The 12,263-nt window shown below is 35.4% G+C and overlaps 1 protein-coding gene across 1 annotated transcript; it reads right to left on the bottom strand.

Annotated features, from left to right (window-relative positions):
- Window positions 1-3,078: 3,078 nt before the first annotated feature.
- On the bottom strand, window positions 3,079-12,047 carry LOC145776790 (ciliary microtubule inner protein 2B-like). Its single transcript, XM_082588018.1, has 7 exons — window positions 11,820-12,047; window positions 10,925-11,096; window positions 10,074-10,173; window positions 5,963-6,138; window positions 5,549-5,687; window positions 4,891-5,145; window positions 3,079-4,415 (listed from the first exon to the last, which is right to left on the bottom strand). Exons 1-7 carry the CDS (start codon window positions 11,900-11,902, stop codon window positions 4,315-4,317), a joined length of 1,026 nt encoding a protein of 341 aa, XP_082444144.1. The 5' UTR covers window positions 11,903-12,047; the 3' UTR covers window positions 3,079-4,314.
- Between the last annotated feature and the right edge of the window lie 216 nt (window positions 12,048-12,263).

Genomic DNA, 12,263 nt, shown 5'->3' with positions numbered 1-12,263 from the left:
ATTCAATTTTGGAAAGAGGATCTAGCTGCAAGTAATCCATGCATTTTTTTAAGCTTTGAAAAGCTTCAGGAAGATGTGGATGAAGTTGTCAATGAAATGTTTAACGCAACATTATCTTCTAATAGTGCAGAAGTTGGCTTTACAATAGCCGGTTATATAGCAAAAAACTTGTTAAACGCTCCAAATGTGCAATGTGCAAAAGTTTACTTACAGCTGATTCCGCAGCTAAAGCTCCTTTGTACTTTCAGCATTTGTCAAGGGAGGCTTCAATGTGCCTTCTCAGCCACTTTCTGATTTTGTTTATAGTGCTTTTGCTGCTTTAGATGTTGTTGAAAAAGAGGTACGCAAATGTGGATTGCCTTGTCGAAAAGCTATACACTAGCCTATGTTTTCAAAAAATATCTTTTCTCCAGTGTAAAGTTGGCATGTGACGCACAGGTGGTCTGGGGCAACCACTTTGCATCGAAAATTGTTGTTAACATTTATTATAATAATTACCAAAATATTATAAATGAGTCAAAAAGAAAGGATAACATTGTAGCATTTAAGCAATAGCAAAAGTAGTTTAAGATTCTATTGTAGTTATGGGATGTCTTTTTTCCGTCACCATAATCACTATCGTCTTTGTAGTCCCCCCCCACTTTATTGAATAAAACATACAGTATATCATTATTTTCGCATGTCCTTACACTATTTCTGTTGTAAAAAAATAGTCCGTGCTGTTGTTATTGGTTATTTTGAGATGTTTGTTCACTTACAAATTATTAATTTGCACCATTCATTATGTAGTTTGGTACTGCAATATGTCTAAATGTAAGGTCAGGCACCTGTTAAATGCATTAAAAACGCCTAACAAGTCTGAAAAATATCTGCTTTGTTGTACCCCATGCCAGTAAGAGCAGTTTCTTTGCTCGTCAAAATTTCAAGTATTTTTCTATCGGCCCGTTGTAAAAAGGCCTTCATATGTGACATAGCTGGCCATATCTACTAGGTGGCCATGAACTGTCACAGCAGTTGTGTATGGCTTCATGGCAACCCTTTCTGTTGATAATTATCAAGTTTTATTATATCAACCAAACCGACCAAACAAACATGCGTGTTGCTGCCAATAAACCACTTTCCTTCAAGAAAGCCATATTTCTGATCGTAATACGTGTCCTGCCACAAATAGCCATACAACTTTGTAGTTTATTGCATTTCGACTGACTTGCTAATACTAGGTAGGCCATTGTACGCCTATATAATAACTCAACATATGTGATCGAACTAAACTTCTTCAAAATTCTCACATCGTTAACCAAAACTTACAAATGTTAAACTTCATAGACTGCTTAAGCATACCGACAGTAAAAGCAGTGTCAAACAACTGAATAGGTCTACTAAAGCATTTTAAATTAATTTTGTTAGATTAAAATAAAAGTAGACCTACGATAAAGCAGACTGCAGTACTTTTTGTAGCTCTCTTTATAGACTTGCAGCTATAATACAGTAATCTATTTCGCTTGCTGAAGATATGGGCATATTATTACTCGTTTTTAGCTCGTTACCGCCAGTAGAGGCACAAATGTAAATTGAGCTTTCTTGACAACCAATTCGAACAGAGTTTTGTGTATCGCTCTTTTGTGTAGTGAAGGTTTTGTTTATGGCATTGGTTAATTGTAATACTGCCACTAGAGGGCAGTGAAATATGAATTAAAGCGATTTGATTGTAGGCCTATTGTTTTTTCCTAACATAACTTTACTTTCATCTGTTTAAATACCATGTGGCAAAGATACACATGCATGTTGCAAACACTTTTCTTCATCGGCTTTCGGGGACGTTTTTGTATGTCAGGAATCTTTCTTTTTTTCTTTTACCCAACTTGGAAGTAATTTTGAAAAATTTCTTCGGTTTCGGAGGAATGTAAAAAATTGGTTACAAGCTTCACGTTCCTCTCAACACAGTCATTGCAAATTCTTAAAACGTAATCCATTGTGTCACACATCAAGCATCATTAATCATGTTGGCGTTTTGCGTAAAACCGCAGATAAGTTTAAAGTAGGCTGATGCTGGGTGACAGAGTTACGACATGAGACTTCAAGGGCTTCAGATTTTCTTTATATTATATTTTCATGCCGGTTTCAATTTCAAAAACGTCTTTATATTGTGGTAGTTAATTAGTTAAAATAGCACAAAAATAATAGGGTTAGGCTATTATGTAGGCCACACTTTATAATTTGCGTCACTGCAAGCACAACTACAGTATAAACAAGATACAGATGTATAAGATCAACTAAGTACATAGCTAATTAATGAAAGTTGGTCAATGGTCAGCCTATGTCACTTCAGCATTTATTTTTTTAATTTATTGCTTTTTATCTTCGCATAGCATAGATCAAGGTTTCATCTAATTGCAATTTAGAAAACCTATTACAATAATTCTACAACAATGAGACGACAGTCAATAAAAATGAATGTAAATGTAATGAATCAATAATATTCACAGCAAATGACATCTTGTAAATGAACCTTATCCGGCTAGTTTCCATATTGTTTCCTCACAGTTCCTCGTTGAAGTTACCTGTTTTTAATTCAAATTACTACATGTGTGCTAACAGCTTTTACTGCACTTTATCTTGCTTTTATACAACGCGAGGCTTTGAAAATGACGCAAACATGAAGCAAACATCATCAACGTTAGAGACAATTTCTACGTATTATTATATATATATTTTTTGCTTCCATAACTGTCTTTACAAACATCAATATTTTGGCTAATTACCAACAAATTAACGATGGTTATATTTGACCTGATCGTGCAATTAGCATATTTCGTTGAATTGTGTTATTGAGCTAATCTTAATTTGGAAAACTCGAGTAGTTTTTTTTTTCGTATCTAGCCTATATCGGTGGGTAAAGATCTAGATATACAGGAATACTCTTATTATCCTTTTAAAGGTGTATATCTTTAAGTGCTACAGCAAAGACTCAGACGTGTATAGGTTATGCTTTACAACAGACTAGACTTAATGCATAGCCTTACATTCAATCATAAATAGCTTAGCCTCAGCCTACCAAAGCTAAAAAGGTAGTTTTACGCTTGATTCATTTTTATTATCGGCATTCAGAAAAAAACAAAAAACAACACGAGTATAAAATAAAATTAATCTTACAGTATTTATTGATTTAATTTAAAATAACAATTTTGAATTTTTTTTATCTCAGGTGACTTTTATTGTTAGGTACCTACAATGATTTATTAATAACGTTACATTTTTTCTTGAGTTGTTATATTCGGATATGACGGCAAATAGCAATGGAACATCGAAAAATTGAATTAAATAAAATACTGTTGCAAATATAGGTCTCGTACAAAATCTTTCAACAAAAGTACTAAATTCAAATTTTTACACGAAAACATTAAAAATATTACCAAATTGTTCTCTTCATCAAGAGCAAAAGAATAGCGAAAGGTTTCCTAAAGTGATTGAGCTAAGAAGTAACATTTCCGGTTAGTTCCGGTTAGAGCCTAAGTGATGCTACAAAGCACCAGATAGATGAGCTTGGAAATAGAGCGCTCGCAAATTATTTTGTCTATCTAAATATCTTGAATAACGTGACATAAACAAATACAGATGACGCTGTCGGGAAAGCGCTTCGCGTTGTAAGCTACTGCGTTAACAAACAAATTATATTTTAAAAGAATATTAATTATTGTACAAATATTTATTGTGAACGGAATAAGAAAAATCTAACAAAATCTGATGGTCTTGTTCAGGGTTTTTTTTAAGGTTTGGTTTGGGTGACCGCTAAGTAGTTTTAAGAGACCGCAAGTGTTTCATTTAAATACCAAAAAATAGCCATAACTACATGCAATCAACGGTCAACGCAACATAAAATGAATTATTCGACAAGGCACAACTTAAATGATTGTGGCAGCGACCAAACAGCCTGCCCAACACGGCCGCCAAATAAGTTTGCTGCACAATCAAACAAAGTGTGCTTGTTGGCTTCTGCTTGTTATGTTTCCGCACGTAAAAACTGATCATTATGCGCCATAAATCAGAAATAAACATTGACGAGTATCGAAGGTGCACTTCTTTTGTGAATAACTCTTTGATTCAGCTGTTAGCTGTACCTCCACTTATTCTTTTATCCGGACGTGAACTATATTGATCGTAAGCTATATTCGTATTATCGACAAGACATAGCGAGAAACAACCATTACTTTTCTACTGTAGTTGCAAGTCCAAATTTTGGGAAACCGCTGGAGAAATTTGGGGGACTGTTTCGGTCCCCCAAATCACCTTAAAAAAAACACTGGTCTTGTTACATTATGACGACAATGCCGGAACAGAAGCTGGAGGTACTGGCTGTATTTTCAAGGGGTTTGCAGTGGAGTCACCAAATGTATGTCCAAACCGGTACTTTTGTCCTGAAAACGTAGGTGTCATTATTAAATCTTTTTTCTTGTCTAGATTTTAGGCTTCAGTCCAACTAAATTGAACCAGTAGCAAGCTGTCACATAACAACGAGAAGAAATACTTTATCGAGTTTTTTTTTTGTCACCGGTATTGCAGTATAAGACTAAGACCTGGTTCTCACTATAAAAGTAAGAATTGTATGGACTTTATTAATGACTTAAGTTTGGCACCTACTCTACAATGGTCATGAGACAGTACTTCCAATATGCAAAAGCATATTGGTAATTAAATAATTCTTACCACGGTTGGCGATATGAATGGACAGTGTGTACCGAAATAACTTACAAACAGACTAACGGATTCAAAAGTAGGCCTAGGCTAGGTTTTATTTTTTAAGAAAAAATTAGTTTTCCTGATTTCAAGTAAAAAACATATAGTATTTGAACAAGGCAGCTCTGGTAGAAGCCATGATAAATTTAGATTTACCTGGTACGTATCCAGCATATCTCGGAATGAGCCCAGATTCCACAAGAAAAATGCGATTTCGTGCAGCTTGCGTAGAAAATGGCAAGCCTGCTTTGGGCGGTTGCGGTTGAGCAAGAAATTTTGGATCTATTTGTTTATTTTCGGAAGAAAATATTCGACCGCGTTCCCGACTAAATTCTTTCAAGGCGTGATTTGTAACAATGGGATATCCGCTCCCACCCAAGTCCTTGTAAAATGGAACGTGTCCAGCAAAGCCTAAATTTTTAAAATACATTATTTTGATAGAATATGGATGGAAGAAACTGTCAGATCTATTTCCTTTAAGTTTTCAATCTAATATGATAGCGTAGCCGTAGCCTAAAGAGTTTTTTAGTTTATCGCCATTCAAAGATGCAAACTCTTCTTGAAGCTAATTGGAGTTTTTTTAATTTGATTAACATTAAAAACAGTTGCAAGTTGGAAATTTCTGTGTAATTTACCATTAAATCAAGCCTTAAAATAGTTACCACATTGTTCCTTTATAATTTGCAATTGCTTCTAATGATAGTTTTGAAAGTTATTCGAATTGCAAGTTTGCCGAAGAAAACAGTTTGAGTGGACAGTAGATGATGGATCACAATGTTTAAGCTATCTTTGCTTACAATAGTGCAAGCTATACCTGATTTAAAATTTTTTCTTGGGTGTTCTTCTGGTAAAAAGTAAGGTGATTCATCAGATTTAAACGCACTTGATGACTTGTAAGGAGGCAATGAACTGCTGATAGCTCTCAGTGGGAGTTTGCGTGATGTGAATATCCTCTGCGTTAATGACAAAGTTAGATAGGTTTCGTTTGAGCTCTTCTTTTGCTACAACAAAATAACTGTAAGTTGACAACATTGAAAATAACTCCACTAATATTACAAGTGATGCATTTCGAAACAAATCATTGTTTCAAAATGTCATTTGTTTGCTTCCAATATAACTTTGCGAGAAAGAACAAAAATGCTGAAAATGTGATAAATTTGATATCGTTTGTTGGCTGTTTCTCTTTACTCCCTCTCAGATCTTTCATCAGTAAAAATATGCTACGTACGTCTCGTTGAGAACTTGTTAAATTGTCAGCCTCTTGCATTTCTTTTGTCCAGTGAAGGGAACGCAATGTTTCCTCAGAAGCTGCTTGGTCCTCAGCAAAGTCTTTCAAAGCAGCATTGCATATTTCAGGATACGTTTTGGAGTGATAACTGGAAAAGTGAGCTTTTGGAACAAAACCTGAAATCGTTCAGTTCAATTTTACATAGAAAAATGATTTGCAATGATCGATATGTTCTCTTAGTATCGGTTGTCTGCGCTAAACTCATTAACAATTTATCTTGTTGTAGCCTATGCAGATTTTTTGCTGTGGTCAAGCTTCATTATACTAGTGAAAAGCAGTATTTTAACAAAAGTGACGTCTTTAGTTGTTGATACTTGTATATTAGGGTGGAGTGAAAATTTTTTTTCTTTCAAATCAAAAAGTCTAGTTTACCAAAGTTTGGAGTTGACCCCAAAAACACCTTCAAACACAATTTTGGGTCGGTGCCCCCCAGGAGGTGCAGGCACCCCCCCCCTAAAGTTCGAAAAACCCAATTTTATAAAAAAAAATAATATCTCATTAACCACAGACGATAGAAAGTCGGTTGATGGCTCAAAATCATCAGAAGGTACAAGTTTATATTACTTTTAAGAGAAGTGTTTTTACTAAAAGCACTACAAAGTGGTCATTTTTGCAATAATGTAATTTTAGTCGTAAATTTACATCAAATTTGGTTGATTTTGTAAATTAAGTTAATCTTTGTGCTTAGTATGTGTCATGGAAGTGAAAAATCAAGCAGATTTATTGTCATTTAACAATATGAATATCATAAAATGGTAACTGTAATGCAGTGTTCGCTCTAAGGTGCAAAGTTGAGAAATTATTTGAGCAAGTTTTTCCTTGATTTGAAAAATGTGAAGATAGATTTGTGTGAAATTTTGGCATATCACTTAAAAAATTCGTGTGTTGAAGTAAAAGTATGGGCAAAATTTTTCTAAAGCAGAAAAAAAATACGTTGGGCAAACTTGTACTTTAGTCTACTTTGGGCAAATACTTACTTTACAATTTTCTTAGCGAAGAAAACTGCTGTAAGAAATGCACTTAACTACAGTGAGCTGATGTAAAAATGTTCAATTACGTGTAAGTTATACGACTAAGTTCAAATTTATCATAAATCAAATTTCAGCAAATTGTTCATCAGACATTAAATTGATTTTTGGTATTGAAGCACGGCATTAGTATACAAGACTTAATTTTTTGTCTGATCATGCCATCTCGTCTGTGAAAACCTTCAACGCTTGCAGCAGCTTCACTTACCAAGTGCACATGCCTTTACACTGCCTGGTTATGGCAGGGATGGTTTAGCTCAAGTTTATCTGTGATAATTTGTTGCACAGCTTCATTCGTCATGTTCCTGACTGCAGGCGGCTCGTGAAAATTGGAAAGGTCTAAACTTGACATATCGTAATAGGCTTTGGCTCCCGCATCTAACTTCGGAAGAATGAACATTCGTATCTTAGCAGAACCACTTTCTTGATGGATGCTTTGACTTCTGCTTTGAAGAATTTTGTTTATTGCAGTGATACGAATGCTTCGGTCATCATCTCACAGCTTTGCCAAAATTATGTTTTCATGGTGGGCAAAAAAAGCATTGTTTTGTAAAACTTTAAGTCCAACGTTGTTTACCAGTACATTTGGAAAATGAGAAATGGCATTTAGCATAAAGAAAAAATTTTTGGACTCGTCTGTAATTCTATGATGATATTTGATGCGAAACCAACAGGGAAAATAGACTCGAACAAGGTATTCAGCCAAAGTGCGCAAATTCTTTGAAGGCCTCTTCTTTGAAACGTAATAACGTAAGATTCGACATCCTAAGGTCAACCAACGGGAATGGCATAATCCACCAACTTCAAGGTATTTCAAATCCTGTGTAACTACGCCTGTCATAACAGCTTGACACATTTGCATAGCATAATACTGATCACTACTGAGACTTTCAATTACTTTATCAGGAAGAATAGGAAATTCGTCATTTAAGATAGGCAGAAAATTCGCCACAGCCCAAGCTGACACTTTTCCATTCAATTGCTTGCCAATTGTTCCAGAAAACGATTCTGGACCACTTGTTGAACCATCTAATTCTTGAAATATATGCCTTAGAGGGAGCTCATTGAGATGCAGCAAGAACACCACCCATTGCAATGGACGCCCAAGCTTTTTTTCAAGGGAAGTAATGAAACCAGATTTTTTCCCTGTCATAGTTACTGTTCCGTCTGTCCCAATGATGTTTAGCTTGCTTTCCATTGCTGTGCCTTCAATTGCACCATACACGGCTTGATCAATTTGTTGTCTAGTTCCATTTTCTGGTGTGATATGCGTGATGTAAAATTCAAAGGGTTCACCGATAACTACATAGTGCTCTTCAATGATTCTGGTTCGATGATAGTTGCTCCTTTGTTTCACACTGGTAATGGTGGCATCCTTTCGCCCATCAACATAAAGTCCATCCACAATATGGAACTGCAATTCTTCTTCCTTCTGAATTGCTTCTCTGTACTTTTGTCGTTCTCTCCTTAATTTACTTCGGTCAATAACTTGTGATTAATCAACGTCAGTTACTATACCAAATGCTTTGAGAGTGGCAGTAGCAATAGCAGCACCTGCTCTATCCGTCATTAACAATGCGGTTTTGTAGCCAAGCGCCACTGTACGCATTTACACCGTACTAAGCATAAAATATCAACTGAATATACAAAAATCGACCAAATTTGACGTAAATTACATTATTGCAAAAATGACCACTTTGTAGTGCTTTTAGTAAAAATACTTCTCTTAAAGGTAATATAAACTTGTACCTTCTGATGATGTTGAGCCATCAACCGACTTTCTATCGTCTGTGGTTAATGAGATATTATTTTTTTTTTATAAAGTTGGTTTTTTTTTTAACTTTAGAGGGGGTGTGCCTGCACCCCCTTGGGGGCACCGACCCAAAATTGTGTTTGAAGGTGTTTTTGGGGTCAACTCCGAATTTTGGTAAACTAGACTTTTTGATTTGAAAGAAAAAAATTGTTCACTCCACCCTATTGTATATACGTACAGTTGTTGTTTATACCTTTGCGATGGGACTACAATTCACTCCTACTTATCACCAATTTTTCAAGCACAAAAGAACACAACCCGTGTTGTTTTTGAAGTACGTTTTCAGTAGGAGTTACATCAGGCAAACCAGCAGCAAGTATGCACAGACGAAAACACTGATCATTCCCCAGTAAATTGGCTTACGGTGACAAATAAAATGTACACGATTAGCTAAGCAGTAGCCTACATAAACCAAACTGTAGCCAACAAGAAAACATAGAAAACGTAGAAATCACACTCAAGAATATGGTACAAAACTTCGATGTAATTGGATGAGGTGAGGTAATGGAGAAGCAGTGAACTTTGACGTTTGTACCCAAAAATAGAAGAAAAAAATTAAACAACTTATGTAAAGGAGTTATCTACAATTCTACATTGAAAAGACGTAAGGAACCATAAGCATAACTATGACAATTAAGAACCTACATTGTTATATTAAAGCAGCTAGCATTGCAACAATATACACATCACCTATTAAGTGAAAGCTGAGATCAACTTTTTAGACATTCAAGGCTTAGGTCTCCTCTTGTACTAAAGATTGCATTTGTTTTGCCACATTTTTATCACATAAGAATTTGTCTAACCAATAGGATACATCTAACTAGTTTTATCGTTCAACTTACTTTTTAATTATATAAAGTATTTTGCTCATGATTACACTTCTTACCAGATCTTTTTTTCATTGATTTAACGTCTACTCTACATACTGTATGTTAAACTTAACCACAGGCTAGGTCTCACGTGGTAACGTGGGTTAGGCTAATTCGCGTAGGTGCTACCATGAAGCAACAAAGGGAAATTGCTTGCCCTTCTGTAGTTAGTCTAATGGATCTAGAGTAGACTAAAAGATAACTAAGTCAATAAATGCATTAACAGGTTAAACATTATTTGAGACCACAGCATATTTTGTTTTAATTAATACCCACCAAACAATACAAACAGTATCGATTACTAAACAATGGACCTCCTTTAACATAGCCTATAGAATTACCTGAGTATCCTGATCGCATATTTGGCCGAAATAAATGATCTCCCCATTTTGTACGTCTACGACTTAGTATCTCTGCTAAATCGTAATTTTCATTTGTTAACTGAAACAAAAATATAAGAATGGAGTTTTGATATGTTGAAGGACGACAAACCAAAATAAAGCGTATCCACTGAACAGCAGCCAAAATGCTGTTCCTTAGGGAAAAAGGCGATAAAAGATGTTCAGATTCAATCGGAAAATGGTTTCGGATTTCATTCAGACTTATAACACAAGCAAGTTGTACTTAAGTATATTTAATATCATCAAGATTACTCTGCAAAGCCATGCAAAAAATTCTTAAGAAAAACCTCAGAGTGTGGCTATCGTGATAACAAATCATTACTTAATTTGCTATACGAAGGTTCTCGCATCACACTGTGGACGACCAACAGCTTTAGACTGGAGAAAAAACAGGCACGATAACGTAAATTTTGAGGATCTCTTCATTAGACTACTGCACCCATTGGCTCCTGACCAAATTTATTTTCTGGAAGCCACAGGAAACTGAATGAAAATTCTGCATACAGTATTATTCGGAGTCTTAATGTGATGCAATGCGTTTGCATTTATTGCGGATTGTTATTAGATAGAACTCCTTTTCTATAGGCAATTACCTATTTGAAGAGCTTGCTAGTAGCCTACTTTCTTCCATATTCTGTGCGAATCATGTTTAGGAGCCGGAACTCTAGGTGATAATCTCCCTGACTGGTCAGCAGTAGAATTTATACAAAACGGAACGTAATTATACAAATTTAAACGCCCCTGTTTATGAATAACTTGAAGTTTAAGCAAAATTTCAATTTTTGTCTTACTTTTGGGACGTCGTGAAACCCGAGGGTACACGATTGGGCTCGTGGAGGGTCAATTGATCGTAGAACAGAGTTGCCAGACTTTCTGACACCATCAGAAGTCAGTAATCTATGAGTAGAAGCTCCAAACGTTTCACTGCATTGATATTTGAATTGTGGTCTATAGCCAGCATATCTAAAGATATTTCAAAAGTTTGCTTTTAGATGAAGTTTTACATATAGGCTACTAACATTATTTTTTTCACTAATTCCAACTCTTACTAGCACCTTTCTTGAATGGCAGCAGCAGACTTACGTAAACAAAATTACGACCTTTTCATAGACTTATCTTTTTCAATGCTTTACATTTCAATAATAATAATATTATGATTTTATTTATTGTCGCTTTGCAACAGCTAACGTCTTTTAGCGACAGGGTACTTTTGCCCTGAAAACCTTTTAGGGTAGCCTACTTTTGCCTATTCACCACATTATTAACTGATTTATTCTTACTGCGTTATGCAAGAAAGAACACAATCGGTAACGTTTTTAAAGTCTTTAGTTTGACCCAACCTGGAATCGATTTCAGATCTACCACTACCAGCACTAGAGTCGAAGGGCAACCACTCAGCCACTGAGCTGGTTTTACATTTCAATCCAACATGACTTATTTTAAAGCATAGCACACATTTTGCATGAAAAAATCGGGCTACCAATTATGCATTTGAAACAACTCGAAGCCTTTATGAAAGTAATAGGCCTACGTCTTGCCCTAAGCAACCACCGTTGAGAATTGTGTGGAACAAAAGTACAAACTTTTGTGATTTTTGTAGACCGCCATAACAATGTCCACTGGTTTGTCATTTTAAATGCAACTTTGCCAGTATTGTTGCGTTTAAGTTACCGTACTTAAACTTACCCTGGAATGTGATACGGTTCCCTTGGGGCCAAAGTGCTTGCCCGTATGTCTGGTGATGTATTCTCAGGTAAAAAAGCTGGCATTTCTACAAACTTGAGTCTTCAAAATTTTTCAGGAAATGTGTGAGTATCCGCTACACCGAAGCAAAACTAATATCTTCCTTTCCAAAATTCAGTAAACTATTTTTCTCAACAGCTAATCCGATGATTACGAAGTAACAATGGCCTACATGGTTTACCTGTGCTCAACAGAAAAATTAAAGGTTTAATAGAACAAAAACAAAATAAATAAACATAACTTTAATGTTCATGATGACTATCCCTCGTCTTCGAGGATAACTTAATATTATTGTTACATCAATAACTACAAACCAGGAAATCAATAGCAAGACACTGCTGTTCCCCCCTTTCCTTTAATAGGCATTTTAGTTGCTAAAGATTAAAA

The sequence above is a fragment of the Aplidium turbinatum genome, chromosome 1 (assembly GCF_918807975.1).
Source record: "Aplidium turbinatum chromosome 1, kaAplTurb1.1, whole genome shotgun sequence".
Lineage (NCBI taxonomy): Eukaryota > Metazoa > Chordata > Ascidiacea > Aplousobranchia > Polyclinidae > Aplidium > Aplidium turbinatum.
Note: the sequence above shows the minus strand (reverse complement) of the source record. Positions and strands in the feature narration are given on the sequence as shown.

Coding starts and splice junctions, on each gene's coding strand:
- LOC145776790 (XM_082588018.1), bottom strand. CDS start 11,902: ATGCCAGCTTTTTTACCTGAGAATACATCACCAGACATACGGGCAAGC. Junction 6,139..10,073: donor TATGCGATCAGGATACTCAG/GTAATTCTATAG, acceptor GAACGATTTCAG/GTTTTGTTCCAAAAGCTCAC. Junction 4,416..4,890: donor ATATGCTGGATACGTACCAG/GTAAATCTAAAT, acceptor CTACGTTTTCAG/GACAAAAGTACCGGTTTGGA.